A 19,093-nucleotide genomic window follows, 5' to 3' on the forward strand; every position below is an offset into this window, starting at 1 on the left:
AGACTGCTTTACCCCTCAACGGCTACAGAAAAGCTGTGTCAATACCCTGTTGAGTAGGAGAGATGGCAAGCAAGTCAAAGCGAGCTTGTTTAGCCGAACTCTGCGTCATATGAGTGTACGTGATGATGAGTACAGCATTGGGTTTGAGACCTGCGCTGGGGTCAAAGAGGACAGTCAGATGTGTGGGACTGAGAAAGCATTCGGTCACGTATCATTTATCTCTCAGATGTACAACATATTCAAAATGTACTAAAGGATGAATAGCTGTGTTGCAACACTAAATCACTTCTCTGTCATTTCAAATATGATCATTTTTAGATGTCAGTTCACATATGCATATAAAATAAAGCAATAAGCCCCAAGAAGCAGTGGGTTACAGTGCATTTTCCAACAGCTATAAGGGCGTTCTGGCACAACGCAAAGCGGCCAGCTGTTATAAATCTGGTATTTTATAACGGCTTAGAACTCGGCTCAGTCAATCAGAATCAAGGACCAGAACTGACACTTTTAGAATGACTAAAATGTAAGCTTAGCAAATGGTATTTTTAGGATTGCCAATTTAAGACATGAAACACATTTCTATATTTAAACTATGAATCAGTTTCCATCTGTTGTTTGCCGAAAAGTAAATACAGAGATATTCAAAACATTGACACTAGCATTAGCACACAGGTCATCTGTGACAAACCAGTTTTGAGGTCTCTCTAAAGGAATAGTTCACCCCAAAATGTTTCATTTCATTTCTTTTTGTTAAGATTTCGTTTTGGAGTAAATGGATGTGTCATTCTTTTTTATTTTAGAGAGAAACTGATTTGGAAAGCTGTTCTTATAGAAAGTCAGTTATCTACATGTGGCAGTCTTTGATTGGTTTGAGGCCTCTTATCTAAACTTTAATAAATTGCCATTTTTTTAGATAAATAAATCAGCAAAATGTGTTTGCTATTCATAGATATGACAAGTGGTTTACTCACAAAGTCATATTAGAGACATAGTATGGATAAAATATACGTTATCAAAATTATGTCATTCAGAACAGAATATATTGAAAGTGCATTATATGTTTTTGGAACATTAAAACAATCAACACAAATACTATTCATGATGTCATCAGTTTACCTGTTCATGGCTCTAAATGGACTCTAGGGCACTGTAAAATGTTGGCCCTAATGAACTCACAACTCTGGCCCTGAACCACAACTGTGATAAACTAAAGAGGCCCCTTTGTTATAGTGTATTGCCCCCAAATATTATGGGGTCAGCGTCAGACCAAGACAAAACCTGCAATTCACTGAATTCATAAAAACCCAATATTATTTTATGGCCTAAACATGAACACTGCTGAACCTGAATGGTCACCTGAGAGACCTCTAAGGTTGTTAGATTCGTCATGTACACGCAGCAACAATGTGCTAGTATGAGATTCAACAAGCAGGGCTTGTGCCACCAGACACAATATATATTTTTGTTTGACTCTTACAAGGTTTTCCAGGTACGTAGTTTCCATTTTATGTACATGGTTTATAGAGCACACCTGGCACACATATGCATGGTTTTGTATTGCAGAAGTAACTGTGTATAACATGTTTAATGTAGCTTATTGGCATATATAGACCTTCATTGTAGAGGTTGTTAAATTTGAAATAAATAAAAGATTTATCAAAGAAGTCAACTTTTAGGCTAAAATTATAAAGGGATAGTCTTCACAATTTTAATGACATTTCAATTTTTTAACTACATAGGCATACAGTAGTCTCTTACTCATATAAGCTATTCATACTTGGATTATAAAAGAATGAGACAAATGACATGTGAATGTCTCGAATGTGTCATGTCAACTACTTTTGCATGCTTCTGTAAAGAATAAAACTAGCTGTAGGTCAAATGCATTTATTTAATAGAGAATGATATCAGAGTCTTAAAGGAGTATATCACATTTTTGGTGAGTCAAGATTGAGGTGTGAAATTCCAGCCGCATCAGAAGCAGACTGATATTTGGTTGAGAGATTCTTGCAAGCATAGACACTAAAGTTGTAATTTCCGGCCTAAAATTGAAACCAAATTTGCCAAAAATCAACTGTTTTATATAAAAATAGGAATTCCACGCATTTTTCCAGAAAAAACACACATGTATGTATTTTGTGTGTATGGACATACAAAAAAAAATACAAACGAGACAAACAAGGGCTATTTAAAACCAGAAAATATTAGTAATGTTAACTGAACAACTAGAAAATTGCATTATGGGTAAAGTTGTGATTTGAAACTTAGAGTGCCACTCAGAGCCCCCTCAAAGATGCCCACTCCCTCTCTCGACCTTCCTCTCTCTCTCTCACTTACTTTGCTAAACTTGTGTTCAATTTGAATAAGGTCCCTTTCTGCTCCTGACTCACACATGGAAGGCAAGCAGTCCAAATTCACCGGATATTTGACATTTCCCTAATGACAAATTAAGGCAAAAATCAAGGACATTGGACAAACAACTAAAACGAGCAACAAGGGATCATTCTAATTTGGTAAGTTTTAAACAGTTTAGAATATTTACATGCATTGTTGTATGTACATATTAGGGAAATTCGTTTTGCTAATAATAACGATGCTTAATTTATTTATTTTCTTACATTATATTTGTTTTAAATTATTTAATATATTATTGATGTAATTATTTGACTTTTTAATGATTTTGTAATATTTTATGAATATTTGCATTACAAATCTCTACATTCATATGTGAAACTATACAATGTTTTTTTTAAAGGGCTTAATGTTATTTGGTACAATTGAATTCCAATATGAGCTTTGCTGTTTTGAGTACTAGCTAGATAAAAAACATATCCAAACTTCATCTTCTCCTAAAAAGGATGAGCAAGGTATATTGTAAGTGAACAAAGTCTGCATTATAATGGAGCTCATGTCATGTCTACACATTATGTATGAATATGACACACTTATTACAGTAGACCCGCTTACCTGCCACATCATTTGTGTGAATGTGGACCAGTGTTCTGGTCTCTCAGGGCATTGGCGAGTCAGGGCCTCTGCTGGAATACAGCATAGTGTTTACATTGGCTTTAACGCAGGCCTGCGTCCATGAGCACAGACCACAGCACGAACAGAACTCTGCTTATTGGCCTGAGCTTGATGGGAAGAAACATACCGCACCGGCTGAATGGAGATACTGTGGAAGTTCTCTCTCCACCACTGCCTGACAAGACCAGAATATAACCGTAGACATGAAGTCGCATTTTTTAAACAGCATTTGAAAGGCACGTATGACTGGACATTTTAAGGTGTGTGTGTCTAGGGCGGGACTGTGATTTGACACAGTTGGCTTTTGAGGGGCGAACCGGAGCTGGAAACTGGAACGATTTGTATGACCACTGTATGAAACTTTACTGGTGATTCTAAATCGTTTTTTGAAACATAAAGGTCGCAGTCCACTTTTATTGTTATTGGATCGAAAAGAGTGACCTTTTGTGTTTCATGAGAGAAAGAAAGTGGGTTTGAAAAAGTACTGTTGTCATTAATTACATTATTTTCATAATTTTGTAAACTGTTTAAACCTGTATGACGTTCTGTCCTCATCAGAGAACAAAAGAAGATATTTTGTAGAATGTTGGTAACTGAACAATATTGGACCCCATTGCCTTCCAGATATTGACACAAAATATCTTCTTTTGTGTTCCACTGAAGACAAAAAGTGATATAGGTTATGAACGGCACAGGGGTAAATAAATGATGCCAGATTTTTCTGTGAACTGTCCATTTAAAGAGGCTCAAAGCATTGTGAGTGTAAAATGTATTAGGGCAACACTCAATAATAAGTAATACTATAAACCCATAACACATTCTTAATTTTAAATGTGTTGCGTGGTGTTTCTTCTTATATTTTTTTTATTGAATCCAATATTCACTCGGTTCCTCCATTACTCATCTCAGACATTTGAGTTGACATTTCTGTCTTTCAAGCAGGTGTTGAATGTGACGCTTCTCACCTTAACACATATTTGCGTATGTGTTAGCAACAACGTACTCTGTATGTGCAGGGTATATAAACAATATAATAAACTAGCATACATTGAATATAAACTGAAGCACAGTATGTACGTTTCTCTTTGTGCATTACAGGACAAAAACATGAGATTTTGTAGTACAGAAGTGTTGATTCTTCTGGTATAACCCAGTAAAGCAGAAGTAATACTCTCCTTGTGACATAATGGATGTAAGATAAAAAGCTACTCCGGTGCCGTGCCAGCACGAAGGTTCCCTACAATCACTGCATTTAAAACAGTTTGATTCAGAAAACTTGATTAACCGCCAATGAGGAAAATGTAGGAAAAGTACTGAAAGATACACTGTGCCCATTATCACACTGAACTACATTATTTTTTAAATCCAGGAACATGTTGTTTTTTCCTCTTTTAAGATTTCACATTAAAAATTCAAATTCAACCAACCAAGCCCAGAACACTTTCTGCAGCACAGTGAACTATTCTTCTTTAGAGTGACACAGGAGGAAAACGAGTGTATGTGTGAATGTTTCAATGGGAAAGTGAATTGTTGAAGCAGTGTTTCCACTGGACGCCAAATTTCCGCCCCAAATACAGCTCAGTCAGGCCATGTTGGAAAGAGAGACAAGTTATCTTGAATGAATAGCTCTGTTTACTGTATCACTAATATTTAATTTGATATTTGGTATATTCTGTCATTGGTTCATTGCATCACTGTTGAATATTAGTCAAATGCGGTCCGTTAATGATGATTCACCCAAATATTCTTTCATCATCTACATACCCTCATGTCTTTCCAAGCATGTATTTTCTTTCTTCTACAGAGCACAAAGGCAGATTTTTTGAAAAATGTTCAACATTGGCTTTTATTGTATGGACACAAAACCACTGAGACATTTCTCAAAATATCCCCCTTTGTGTCTTGAACAACATAAGGGTGAATAAATGATGAAAAAAATAGGGGGTGAGTTATACCTTTAAGTTTTGTATCAAGTCAAGGCATGGCCTTACAGTCATCATTAAACCAAAAGGGGAAAGAATCTATTTCTAGAAAATTATCAAATTCATTTCTATTTTAAATTATTTTTTACCTATATAGGGGAATTCTTTTTTTAAATAAATATTATATTATTATAACATAATTCTGTATTTGTTTCTACATTTCTTTAGGTGAAACATGTCTTTGACTTTGCTTCTGCTGTGCTCATGCCTCAGTGTCATTTCCGGCACACCTGTGTTTTTTGGAAACTTGGCTGGTATGTTAAACTTCTATATGTATATATATATATATATATGTGTGTATGTGTGTGTGTGTGTGTGTGTGTTGGTATAGAGATTGTAATAATATGCTCCCTTTCACAGATCAGGACAGCACCATCAGTGTCAGCATCCCTGTAGAACAGCCACTGCGCCCCCTGCTGGGTGGAAGCATGGTTATCCCCTGCTACTTTCAAGACAACGTTGTCCATGATCCTGGTGCTCCAACCATCTCCCCGCTCTCCCACCGTATCAAGTGGACCTACATCTACAAGGGCACAATAAACCTTATTCTGGTCGCCACCGGAGGACTGGTGAAAGTTGAACCAGACTACGTGGACCGGGTTCATATGGTAAATTACCCCTTGGTGCCAAGTGACGCCACCATTGAGATCTCAGAACTTCGTTCCAAGGACTCTGGCACTTACAGGTGTGAGATCATGCAAGGCATTGAAGATAACTATGATTCTGTGGAAATGCAAGTTCAAGGTAATACTGTAGTTCCTGTGGTAGTTATTGGTTATTATTAAGATATTGTAGTAGTTCAATTAATTGATATAATCTGTACAGGTATTGTGTTCCACTACCGAGCGATTTCCACCCGATACACCTTGACATTTGAGAAAGCAAAGGCCGCCTGCATTCAAAACAGTGCTGTTATCGCAAATCCTGCTCAGCTGCAAGCAGCGTTTGATGATGGATTCCATCAATGTGATGCTGGCTGGCTCTCAGATCAAACTGTGAGGTAATGTTAAAATGCTTATATGCTAGAAAATAACTGAATTTAACATGTTGGGTTTTTGTGATATAGTGTAAGTTTTTGTCATGTGAAAACTATTGTTTGTTCCTTTGGCTATAGAATGAAATTTTACTTAAAATAAATTTGTTCAAAAACTGGTTGTCTAAAAATCCAATGACATCATCTAACAAAGCATAGTTTTCTGTCCTATGTATTGTTAATGTATTAACTATTTTAACTGGAAGTGTGGGTGGGGCTTATTAAAGGAACAGTTCCCCCAAAAATGAAAATGCTGTTATCATTTACCCACCCTCAAGTTGTTCCAAACCTGTATAAACATCTTTGTTCTGCTGAACACAAAGTAATATATTTGGACGAATGTCAGCAAGCAAACAGATCTCATCCCCCATTTACTGCCATAGTTGGAAAAAATACTATGGAGTCAATAGGGGATGAGATCTGTTTGGTTACTGCAATTCTTCCTAAAATCTGTGTGGTGCGCTGAAGGAAAATGTATGCCTTTCGGAACAACCATGTAAATGATGAAAGAAATCATTTTTGGGTGAACTTTATCTTGAAAGAAGATTTTTTTCTTTAATCAATTTTATTGACAAATTGCATGTTAATTTGTCACTAGTCTCCATTAAAAGTTCATAAATGCCAGTTAGGAATACTGTTGCCACGGATAAAATAATTACAAAACCTCAAGAAAATCTTAAGTTGGGCTCACATTTATTTAACATTGTTTGCTAACTTTTACCATGCGTCTCACCCTGTGTAGTGGAGGATTAGTCATCAATTATTTTTATCCATTTAAAAAAATCTTAAATAAAAAAAATTAAATTTATCAGTAAATAACCATTACACTTCTCACAATTCTTCAAAGGTATCCCATTCATGAGCCAAGAGAGCCTTGCTATGGAGACAAAGAAAACTTTCCAGGTGTAAGAACATATGGAGTCCGAGATGTCAATGAGACCTATGATGTCTACTGCTTTGCAGACAAAATGTCAGGTACCACAATCACCGTTCCAAACCACATTGCCAGAGTTTGTTTGTTTGTCTTTCTATTTGCTTTAATGAATGGATTCTCTTTGCCACTCAGGCGAAGTGTTTTACTCCTTCTCTGCGGAGAAGTTCACATTTCCAGAAGCTGAAGAGCAATGTGCAAAGCTGGGATCCCAGCTGGCCACCACAGGACAACTGTACCTGGCATGGATGACTGGCATGGATGTGTGTAATGCTGGCTGGCTAGCAGACAGGAGCGTGCGGTACCCCATTAATACACGCCGACCCCAGTGCGGCGGGGGGCTTCTGGGAGTGCGAACTGTTTACCTGTTTCCAAATCAGACTGGCTACCCCCATCCAGACTCCCACTATGATGCAATCTGTTACAGAGGTAAGTATAGAGAATAAAATACATTTACATTTTTCTAGTTTCTAAAATGTTCTCTATGGCTTTAAGAAACAATTTTTTATGATTCTGCAGAACAAGATGACAAGATTTCAAAGACCTCACTATTGCCTGAAATATACACTACAGAATCTGGGTTCAGTGTGGCTACGGTGACTTTAAGTCCTTTAGACTACACACAACAGGTGACCACAATAGAGGAGGCCCGTGGGGAGACGGAAGAAACTCTTAACATTACCAGTACGGAAGACCCCCTATCTATTTCTCCCAACATTACTGAGACAAGCTCACTGGTAGAAGAGGACGTGATCAGAGTGGCCACGGCTCAGCCTTACCTGGGATATGAGCTTACCAAAGACAATGTGACCTCTGGTAAATTGGTGCATTTGATCCATGTTTGTATTTTATGATGATGATTATATATAATTTTCTACTTATACTACTTAATAAACTACTTTAAAATAGAAAGTCACTGGGTCTCATTCACTTAGCATATCATTTTATAAATATATTTAATTTAAAAATATTTTATCTTATAGACTGGAAGAAGGAAAGGTTAGGCCAAATTCACTAACATGAGGACGAGTTTAAGAACAAATTCATGTGGGTACGCACCTGTTGTGAATTGGATGGAAAGTTTTTGTGGGAGGTTCAAATGTGCGTATAGTATGCAAAAAAAATATACGCAATTACTAGTGGATGAGACCCACTATTTTCGGATTAGCAAATTGTAAAATAAATAATGCCCTGTTTAAAGTGTAAAGTATCCTTTAAAGCAAGACTGACTTAAGATTTGTATGTCTTCTTCAGGAAATGCGTCTATGCAGCTTGAGGAGGATTTGTGGAATGCTACAAGGATCGATCTTAATGTAACAGAAACCGAGCATCTAACACCTGGTCAGATATATTTCTAAATGCAACTGCAAATCTTTGCTGCATTATTGTCATATTGAGTGGTGGTAATTTTCAGGTCTATTTTACAGTTCATCCAATCGTCCCCCCATTATCTGTCGACATGTCTGGATCGGGCTCCGCATCGGGTCATCCAGATCACAGTTCTGGGGATGTATCTGGATCAGGCTCCGTATCGGGTCATCCAGATCACAGTTCTGGGGATGTATCTGGATCGGGCTCCACATCGGGTCTTCCAGATCACAGTTCTGTAAATGTATCTGAATCGGGCTCTGCATCGGGTCATCCAGATCACAGTTCTGGGGATGTATCTGGATCGGGCTCTGCATCGGGTCTTCCAGATCAAAGTTCTGGTGATGTCTCTGGATCGGGCTCTGTATCGGGTCATTCTGATCAAAGTTCTGGTGATGTATCTGGACAAGGGTCTGCATCAGGTCATCCTGATTTCAGTTCTGGGGATGTTTCTGGATCAGGCTCAACATCAGGCCATCTTGATCTGAGTTCTGGGGATGTCTCTGGATCTATGTCAGCATCAGGGCTCAGTTCTGGGGACATATCTGGATATATCTTGGGGTCAGCATCTGGTTATCTTGATTTGACATCTGGATCAAGCTCAGGATCAGGCTTTCGTGCCTTCAGTTCCGGGGACATATCAGGATCAGGCTTTCCTCAATTATATTCTGGAGACATGTCTGGCAGTGGCATGCCCAGTGGGGACATATCTGGTTCTGGCCAAAGTGGTGATGAATCAGATGTCCTTGTACAGTTCAAAGAAGACACAGACACATTTATTTTGGGGACTTCTGTTTCAGGTAGTGCTCAGGAGGCAAAAGAAGGTAGTGGTGTTTTCATTACTTTAGGAGTAGATTCTGGGGACTGGGAATCTGGTGAAGTATCTGGACGTTATCATGAAGGAAGTTGGGCTAGTGGCCTTTCATCGGGACTTGGTAGTGGAATCAGCGGTTCAGGAGTTAGTGGTCTATCATCTGCACTCTGGAGTGAAGTTAGTGGTTCAGGAGCTAGTGGCCTTCCACCAGGATTTGAAAATGAAGTTAGTGGTTCCGGAGCATCTAGACTTGACAGGGAATTTAGTGGTTCAGGAGCTAGTGGCCTTCCATCTGGACCCAGGAGTGAAGTTAGTGGTTCAGGAGCTAGTGGCCTTCCATCTGGACTCTGGAGTGAAGTTAGTGGTTCAGGAGCTAGTGGCCTTCCGTCAGGACTCAACAGTGAAATTAGTGGTTTAGGAACTAGTGGCCTTCCTTCGGGATTTGGTAGTGGAATTATCGGTTCAGGATCAAGAGAAATATACAGTGGGGCTGAACTGAGTGGGTCAGGCTTCTTTGGTGTGTCGTTCTTTGACACAGAAATTATTGATCTAACCACAAGGCCATCTGGAGAACAGGAATTGTCTGGCATTTCTCCATTTGGCTTGAATTATGTTAGTGGTTCTGGCGCTCACTCTTCAGCTTCTGGTTCAGGTGAAATATCCGACCACTTTGAAAGAATAAACGATAAGATTATTATTCTAACAGATGATGAGATCATTGAGTTTGTCTCTGGGCCTACTAGAACTAGAACAGAACAAGGCCGTGGATATGTGGAGATCAGTGGCGAGGGCAGTGGTCAGGAACATTCAGCTGATGGCATCTCAGGCTCCCCTGATAGAAATTCATATGAACATCACTCGATTTCCAGTGTAACAGATGATCTCCTACCAGAAGAAAATAACCAACTAAGTAGCACCACAAAGGCGTTTGATGCCGCCGATCAGTCCTCAGTGGAAACCATCTCAGATTTCATCACTTCTCCTTCAGTTTCATTACAAACACCAGAAACTATAGAGGAGCCCACAGTTACTGATGGTAAACAATGAAAACATTTTATCTACTGTTGAGCTACCCACATATTAACCCGTGGGAATAAAGGTCAATATGTATCTTTGACAGCTTTTGCTAACTCCTGTGAACCAAACCCCTGTGGCGATGGCTCCTGCTCTATTCAACATGGCATTGTTGTATGTCAGTGCCCACGAGGACTCAGCGGGAAGAATTGCTCAATATGTAAGGGAAAAGTCATGGTGGGCTGTCAAATTGATTAATTGCAATTAATCGATTCCAAAATAAATGGAATCATGTAACAAATACATATTAATTTATATTTAAGTATAATTTAAATTATGCATGTATGTTTGCTTATTTGTTTATCAAAGATAAATAAACACGACACGCACACACACACACACACACTCATACATTATATAAACGCAAACTTTTTTAATCGATTGATCGCAATCAGCTAAATCACTAGAAACTAGAAAGCACATGAACAAAACCCACAAATAAACAGATTGAAAAAGCATGTATTTTCGAGCTGTTTTTCACCTTTTTATTGCTGGTACTCTTGTATCAGCGAAACAGGGATGTGCTGAGGGGTGGATGGAGTTCATGGGCAGCTGTTACATCTACTTTGATGCACGTGAGACCTGGGCCAGTGCTGAGCAGCGCTGTCAAGAGCTAAACTCTCACTTGGTTAGCATAACCTCTCGGCAAGAACAAGACTTTGTCAGAGGTGAGTAAAACCTGATCTCTAATGAGGACGTGTACCTACTTGCTGACCTTAATGTAAATGTTCATATATTTCTGAAACAACTAGCTCAGGCTCACAACTACCAGTGGATCGGACTCAGCGACAAAGAAGCGGAAAATGAGTTTCGCTGGAGCGATGGAAGCATTTTGGTGAGATGGGCTTCCACACATCTACATTCCAGCAGCTCGAACAGTAGAGCAAGTGTTACTTCAGAGTAAATACATCAAATTTAAAGAAAACATGCAATATTTCATAAGCACATTGTTACATTCCATGCAGGAATATAAAAACTGGAGACCAAACCAGCCAGATAATTACTTCAGCACAGGCGAAGACTGTGTTGTAATGATATGGCATGAAGATGGCCAGTGGAATGATGTGCCCTGCAACTACCATCTACCCTTTACTTGCAAAACTGGACCTGGTAAGAAGAGGGGATAGACAATAACTTTAGCATAGCATCGGTTCTACCAAATTTTTTGTCATATACTACAGGTTTTTACATTTTTGTCATTACAACAATTTATTGCGAATATTTAACCATTTTTGTTTGTTTTTGTTATTGTAGTCGCATGTTCATCACCTCCTGAGGTGAGGAATGCAAGGATGCTTGGCAGCCACAAAGAACGCTACCCTGTTAATTCGATAATTCGTTACCAGTGTGACAGTGGATTCACACAGCGCCACCTTTCTGTGGTGCGGTGTATGGCGGATGGTCAGTGGGAGCAGCCTCAGGTTGAATGTATAGAAGGTACGTATATCCCCACAGGAGAGGAAATTCTACATTGGGATTGCATTAAAAGTTAGTATCAATGCTACTTCCTCCCCTCAACAGGTAAAAGATTCAACAGACTTCGGAAGAGGTCCCTCAAGATACGTCCCAAAGCAGTCAAAAGTCGGACATGGAGAAAAATCCTCTAAATAAGAGAAAGGTCACATACTTTTAAATATCCAGAGGACTGTATCATCTGTACAGAAGCCTTATTTACAGTAAGGAAGGGACCAACCTTACGTAATGTCAAACATTTCTGTAGTCCACATCGCTTATTTACAAGTGCTACTCAGAGCTTTTGCTTAGAGCAAAGGATTTGTTTATTTAAAAGATTTTATTCTGCCCTATTTTATTCCTTAATTGCGGGATCAAGAAGATACAGAACTTGTGTGTTTCAGTCTGAGTACGCAATTACTACACAAACACCATTTTGTCCCCAAAATAAAAGCAAATTAAGGGCATTAACTGTACTATTAGTCCAAGTGTTTGTGAGATTTCCTTTCAGGTCACATGGTGGCACTATTGCTGATTTATGTAAACGTATTTACATCCTAGTTGCACAATACTACACTGTGATAATTGGATAAAATCACATACTTTCAAGTATGTAGAAAAGTTATTGGGACATTGAGTTTGAATGTTACCTTTTTACGTATGTAATATTGATATAATTTTAGGGCAAGTACAATGTTAGCTCAAAGAGCATGCCAACCAGGGGATTCGCCAATTCTAATGTTGCATGCTATCCCATAAAGAATGGATAGATGGTGAAATAGGATACAACCTAAGACATCTGATCACAATGCTAAACATAATACTATAGGAATATAATAGATGAAAAGGGATTGCCCTGGGTCATAGAGTGTTTCTTAACTTAATAACAAGACAAAAGGCTTTAGTAGCACATTAGTATTTCAAATTCTTTCATTACGACATGTCTTTTCGCTTGTTTTTGTTGTTTGTTGTAGTTTAAATGTCTAGTTTGACCACAGAGAGCAAGTTATCGCTGTGAAACTGTGAAAGATAAAATGTCCCCTCGTATCAGCTTGCATAATAGACAAATGTTTACTCAAACTAGAAAGTTATGTCTACAGTAGCTGTAATGACACAATTCTATCCGTCAATGGAAAAGGATGACTGATTATCATGATTCAATACTTATATTTTGTGCAATGCCTTTGCTTTTTCATAATTTATTGAGCCACAGGTTCACAAGTTCATATGAACATTCAACTTGACTTGGGTCTCAGACTACTTAGTATGCGTTAGTAAGTAAACAATAGCAATAGTAGAAATAATGAGAGTTGGGGGGGGTACGATGATGGAGAAACTTTCATGGGATTGTGGCTTCTACAGCTCCTCCTGAACTTTTCCATTTTGACATTTGAGGACATTTTGTTGACATTTGTACTGTAGGTCTAGAATCGCAATATTGATAAGCATCCATATTCCAACGAGCATCAAAATGACGATAGAATTTTGCAGTTGTGCTCGATTTTAACTTTTGGGTTTAAGGATCTGTCCTGCTGCCCCTGAATCCCTGAAATAAACAGACTAAATGTGTGTCAATAAAGGTGAATTCCTTTTAATAAAAAATGTGTGCGGTAAAGAGACTTGAGACAAAAATATGCTGTATTCTGTTCCTGTTAACACCTGACCACTATGACATCTATTTATAGACAATATATAAACAATTAAACCAATATACTGTATAGCCTATATTATAACAATTATACCAGTGATACACATAGTACCTACTATATGATATTTTCTCAGGGGAAACACCTAAACACTGATTCATACACTTGACTTAACACTGTGTATCTTTATGTGAAAAGGTCAGAACACTGATGGCTTTCATGAGCTACTCTTCCCCCGCCTTCCATGTTTGGGAAGCAAGAGTGAACACAGCACAGGACCGCAAACACAGCACATCTTTGACGCCAAGTAATCATAACATTACAAGTATTGCTGTTTGCTCAGTAGTAGCACAAGTACACCCCTCACATATGTGTTTTGATGCTAAACAGAAACTCAATGGCACCATTATAGTGTGTGAAGTTTTACCTTACCCTGGATCTTTCGCCCAAATAATGCTGCCCCCTGCTGGAAGAAATATAAAACTACCCACATGTCGTGGAGCTCATGATGGTTGGGTAGATGTAGAAACAACCACTTGATTATAAAATTGCTTAAGAAAATGCATAAGGAATAGTTATTAAAATACAATTTATTGATGGGATCGATCGTTTTTTAAATGATTACTCAAGCAAAATATAAAAGTCATACTAGAAGATGAATTGATCTTGGCGCTATAAAATCAAAGCATTTTATTATAGAAGAAAATATTACTAAATTGCTTGAAGAATGTCCTAACACCCAATTCAAGCTAAACAGCTTTGTTCTATATACTGTATAAAAAATACTGCAGAACTATAAATGTTGTATAAAATGTGATGACCACAAAAATACTTCTTGGCCATGCCATCTTTAGTATAAATCTTAACCTAAATGTTTTGTTTTGAAGTGTAAATATCCAATTGAGCACAGCTGTCATGTTTTTGGGATACAGTAAAGCACTTCAGAAAAAGTCCAGCATTTACAAAAATGTTTGTATCAGTAGTGTATTTTGTTTTAAATGAAAGTGTCCGTTGTATTTTTCACAGAATGGAAGTGCTTAAACATTTAAGATGAACTATATTTTTCACCATCGGACTTTGTAACAATACACGCCATGTTTTAAATGCTTTGGAGGGAATCCAAAGCTGCGCACTCCTGGTTCTGACAGACCACAGTTTATTCTGGGAGTGACGATCGGGTAACGTACACTCCCGTCAGCTAACCAACCGGCATCACACTGGTCCAGTCCCACAAACCTCCAGGCTGCGTATAACTGCCCAACTTTAGCAATACGTCCTCCGTCGTTCCGACAGGCCTCTCCTGCCTCTGTGAAGTTGAGCTTGCTGTGATGCTGCAGAAAGTAGACCTCACCTGATGTTGATCAAACACAAATTGTGCAAATTGTCACATACTCAGTGTTTTTGTAATATGACCTCATTTCATAAAGATGACAATATTATAGCTAAGAAAGACTGCAAACAAAACCAAGCTGACATATAAAAAGGCTAACAGCTTTAAAACAAATGTAAGGCTGAAAGCCTGATTAAATAGAAAAACATGAGTCTTTGATCCTTGTTGGCAAGTTTACTCCACTTGTCAACCTCAACTTATAGTTCCTACAGTAAATATGGGAAAAAGGATATTTTCCACATTGGGCAATTGCAGACACATGTAGTATTCTCAACAGGACCTAACATTAATTAATATTTGTAAGCTTCAGAAATGTAAAACACCTGTTGGGCGTACGCTTAGGAAATGATTTAAAATGATTCACCACTAAAATGGTGTGATGTTAACCCCCTACTTGCTGGTTATTTCTTCGTTAAATAAAAACTTAATGGATCGCATACATGCATGATATAAACAATCAAAATCATTCATCACGTGATTTACCTCTAATGGAAGAAGTGAAGCAAAACGCATCAAACCGATCAAGATCTTTGTCTCGAGCGCCGTAGCTCCGCACGCCGGCAGCCAGATGGGTACCGCCGCAGGCCTCTCGTGGCACTGAAACGGGGTATTGTGCTGTCCCGTCAGCAAGCCACCCAGCATTACACCAATCAAGCCCTTCCTCCCAAGCAGCGAAGAGCTGATCAAATGTGGTCAGGTGCGCATCCTGCTGTTCACACGCTTCCTTGGCTTCGTGGAAGTTCATTATATAACGCCCCCTATGGGAGTAATATGGAAACACCACACCTGTGGGTAAGAACAGCACATTATAAGCCAAAATAGACTTTAAAGGGATAGTTACTGAAAAATTAAAACTCTGTCATGAATTACGCACTCTCTAGTGGTTACAAATCTGTAAATGTTTGGTTAAACACTTGGAAGAATGCTTGTAGCCAAACAGTTCTTGGACCCCATTGACTACCATAGTAGGAAAAATGACAATGGTAGTCAAAAGTGCCCCAGAATTGTTTGCTGTCCGGCATTATTCTAAATATCTTCTTTTTTGTTTAACACAACAAAAAAACATAAAGTATTTTTTTCTTACCAATGGTACTTAATAGGGTTCAAGAACTGTTTAGTAATAAACACTCTTCCGAAATACTTCAGCGTGTTCATCAGAACAAAGAAATGTATACAGATTTAATAACTCGAAGGGGAGAAGATGACAAAATTTTCATTTTTGGGTGAACTGTCCCTTTAACATTATATTTGAAAACGCACATCTTGTTTGGTTTCATCCTGGCCTGAAGTTAACGTCCGGTCTATGTGTGGTAATAATATAACAATTCATTTTATGTCTAATTTAACATTTTATTGTATGTTAATTGTAATAAAATGAATTAACAGTTATTGTTTTCTGTTCGGAGGTGTACCGGAAGTTAAATCTGGGCCCCTGAAACCATCTATGAGGTTTTACAGTTGTTTTAACAAATGCACTTCCACAGAATTAACATATGAACCACCTCGAAATTTAAGCTGCACCGTAGTGCTTTCGTCCTCCAGACCGTCAATAATTTCACAGCGGTAGCGACCGTTGTCATCAGATTGTAGTGGATTTATGACGAGGGACGCGTCGCCCGGTGCGCTTCGACGGAGCCGCACGCGCCCTTTGAAGTCTCCGTAACTCCGATGACGTGTACCGATGGCCACCATAACGTCACGTTCCTGTACTCCACCGGGCTCGGGCTGCCAGAACCACTTGACCCGCGTCATTCGGGGCATGCTGAGCTCGGGTTCGTAGCGGTAATGACAGGGCAGCGTGACATTACTCCCCTGAACAGCAGACACCAGAGGTTGGGATGATTCAACGTGAAGACGGATTTTATGGAAGTACACTACAAAAAAAAGGAAACACGTCTATTTTAGAGAGACCCAATACAATTCCCATTACACCATTAAAATCCGTCAAATCTTTGTGAAAAAAATCTTTTCAACAGGGACGTGCAAGCTGATCCTGTTATTAGTATTCTACAAATAAATCAACATACTTCCCCCATTTCCATTCACTATGTCCTGATAATAATAGCCGTTGGAGAATCGTTCTGCAAAGGTCCCGAGGGAAAGGTGCATAAGAAACACCAGCAGGTGGCGTATAATCCGCATAGTCACGATCTTGCTCTGTATCCAACAGCTTTCCAGCAGGGTCCCTGAAGTACAAGACATAAAGTTGCAAACATTATCTTATGAAGCGGATATACTGTATTTATGGATTTCGATTATTTCTTTAGTCACAAATAAACGCTGTGTTTCACCTAATGCCAATTCATATTGTCATTGTAAGCGAACAAAGTCTCTTTATAAACTTGCGACATGCACACGAAGGCAAGTCAGAACAAAGAAGGTGTGAATGTGAAAAACGTTTAATGACACAATAAATGTTTGCAACGACAGTGGTCGGCTATTTCATGAGAGCCGTGCATTTTTAGGAATTAAAATGAAACAATAGCTAAAGCATAGTGTTGTATTTTGATGGTAATTCTAGGAATACACATCTAAAGCTAAAGTGTTTAGAAAAGAAAACAATTTTATTTACTTACCAACGCAAAATACTTTCCTCAGACTCCTTTTTCTACAACTACACTGTTCATCGTCCGAGGCGAGGTATAATAGTATCTCTCTCTCTCTCTCTCTCTCTCTCTCTCGCTCTCTCTCTCTCTCTCTCTCTCTCTCTCTCTCTCTCTTGTGTGTAATAGTATTGTGGAACTCTGAGGTGACGTCACCCAGACATTTCTCTTGAAGCTCTTCGGCTCGTGAACAATAATAATTGTGGGTCTACAAAGCAGGCGAAGGCTCCCGTCCATCATCACAGTATAATTAAACAACATAAAGGTGTGTTGATAATTTCCCTAAACTGAAACTGGAGCTGTTCAGGGTTCCAGCTAGAGTATATTCTACCCACAGTCTCTTGGTTCTCGTTTTTTGTCACAAAAACAACAACACTTTATGGGTTTTTTCATGGCATAATTACACAGTTTGTAATAACAGATTGTGACATACCTGTTTGTTGTAAATTCCTAAATGCACAGAGCTTACATTAACATTTGGTCATTTAGCAGACGCTTTTATCAAAAGCGACTTACAAATGAGGATGCTTTAGAAGGCATCCTTTCATTGATAAATAATCCTAAAATCTGTTAAAATCGAACTACTTTATAAATAGTACATTTATATTACATTGTCATTTTTTCTGTCATTATGGCTCACAGGACATTATTTTATTACAGCAAAACAGAAAAAAATGCAATTGCACACCAGAAAGATATGCCCGTCGACCTCTGTCTCAAAAAGGAGTCATGGGAAAGTCAGTGATTGAAATTCCCCTTCTCCTCAGTGAAGCCCCTAAAGTGTGCTAATTTTCCAAAGTAAATATTAGAGAAAAGTATACATAGCCTTGCAGATGTGAAAATTTCCTTTCACTCATGGCCACCGGGGATTTAAAGGTCTGTCCCACAGCCACTCAGTTGTATCCACTTTGATCTTTTCTTTTAAATTCTGACCTTTTCTTTTAATAAAGGTGGGTGTCTTTTGTCTTTGTAATAAAAGTTGGCACTCACAACTGACGCTTAACCCATGCTTTAAAAAGGAAAAGACTGTTTGATGGCCTTTGGATGACCTGGATGTTGGAATAACATCATCACTCAGTAGTTTGACCCTTAAACACCGTACCACCTTCGACTGTCCGTATTTCAATCCATCAAAAACAGTGAAATGGAGTAGGCTATATGAGTGAGGCACGGAGATTTGCATCGCCTCCCTCACAGATGCTCGGGACCTTTAGCGACGCATTTGAAGATCCGCGCCAATTAGTCCCCACAGCCAAGATGAAAGGCCTAGCCTAAGGCAAAGAACGCCAAGACCCTGTGAATAGCTGGGAGCTTCACAGAAGCATAATTTTGGCAGCTATAGTTGGGGAGAGAGAACATTGTACTCCAGTTGTTCGCTCAAAATGAGTAGGTCCAAAAAAGCTGGAGGTAAATGTTGTATATTTTACCTTTCAGTTACAACTGCCTCTGAAAATACATGTACAAATGTATGTAAAGGTGCTGTGTGTAATTTTTTGGAGGATCTATTGACAGAAATGCAATATAATACACATAACTATGTCTTCAGAGGTGTATAAAGACCTTACAAAATGAAGCGTTGTGTTTTTATAAACTTAGAATGAGCTATTTCTATCTACATACAACGCGAGTTCCCTAACATGCAATTTACCATGTTGTCAGTAGCCCTGCTCTACAGAACGCGTTTCATAAATACATTATCTCCTTCGGCAAAGAAGCGAAAACGTGACGACATCTTAGTTCTGTGTCAGCCGCTGTAGTGCTCTAAAAGGGAGG

General features: G+C 38.7%; 2 protein-coding genes across 2 annotated transcripts; one reads left to right on the forward strand and one right to left on the reverse strand.

The window, feature by feature from the left end:
- Positions 1-5,184: 5,184 nt before the first annotated feature.
- Positions 5,185-13,308, forward strand: acanb (aggrecan b; the record flags this gene model as incomplete). Its single annotated transcript, XM_079450910.1, has 14 exons — positions 5,185-5,263; positions 5,370-5,753; positions 5,835-6,009; positions 6,890-7,017; positions 7,109-7,402; positions 7,493-7,789; positions 8,228-8,314; positions 8,401-10,191; positions 10,276-10,389; positions 10,739-10,897; positions 10,982-11,064; positions 11,195-11,339; positions 11,484-11,666; positions 11,751-13,308. The coding sequence occupies 14 exons, from the start codon at positions 5,185-5,187 to the stop codon at positions 11,834-11,836; spliced, it is 4,005 nt and encodes a 1,334-aa protein (XP_079307036.1). The 3' UTR covers positions 11,837-13,308.
- Positions 12,875-17,431, reverse strand: hapln3 (hyaluronan and proteoglycan link protein 3). Its single transcript, XM_079450086.1, has 5 exons — positions 17,294-17,431; positions 16,745-16,903; positions 16,220-16,591; positions 15,201-15,503; positions 12,875-14,678 (listed from the first exon to the last, which is right to left on the reverse strand). Exons 2-5 carry the CDS (start codon positions 16,857-16,859, stop codon positions 14,392-14,394), a joined length of 1,077 nt encoding a protein of 358 aa, XP_079306212.1. The 5' UTR covers positions 16,860-16,903; positions 17,294-17,431; the 3' UTR covers positions 12,875-14,391.
- Between the last annotated feature and the right edge of the window lie 1,662 nt (positions 17,432-19,093).

This window comes from Barbatula barbatula, assembly GCF_947034865.1.
Source record: "Barbatula barbatula genome assembly, chromosome: 25".
NCBI lineage: Eukaryota > Metazoa > Chordata > Actinopteri > Cypriniformes > Nemacheilidae > Barbatula > Barbatula barbatula.

Excerpts from the sequence above, each read along its gene's own strand:
- hapln3 (XM_079450086.1), bottom strand. The coding sequence starts at position 16,859 with ATGCGGATTATACGCCACCTGCTGGTGTTTCTTATGCACCTTTCCCTC. Across the intron at positions 15,504-16,219 it reads GGTGCAGCTTAAATTTCGAG|GTGTGGTGTTTCCATATTAC; the intron begins GTGGTTCATATG and ends TCTTACCCACAG. Across the intron at positions 14,679-15,200 it reads CTTCACTTCTTCCATTAGAG|GTGAGGTCTACTTTCTGCAG; the intron begins GTAAATCACGTG and ends GATCAACATCAG.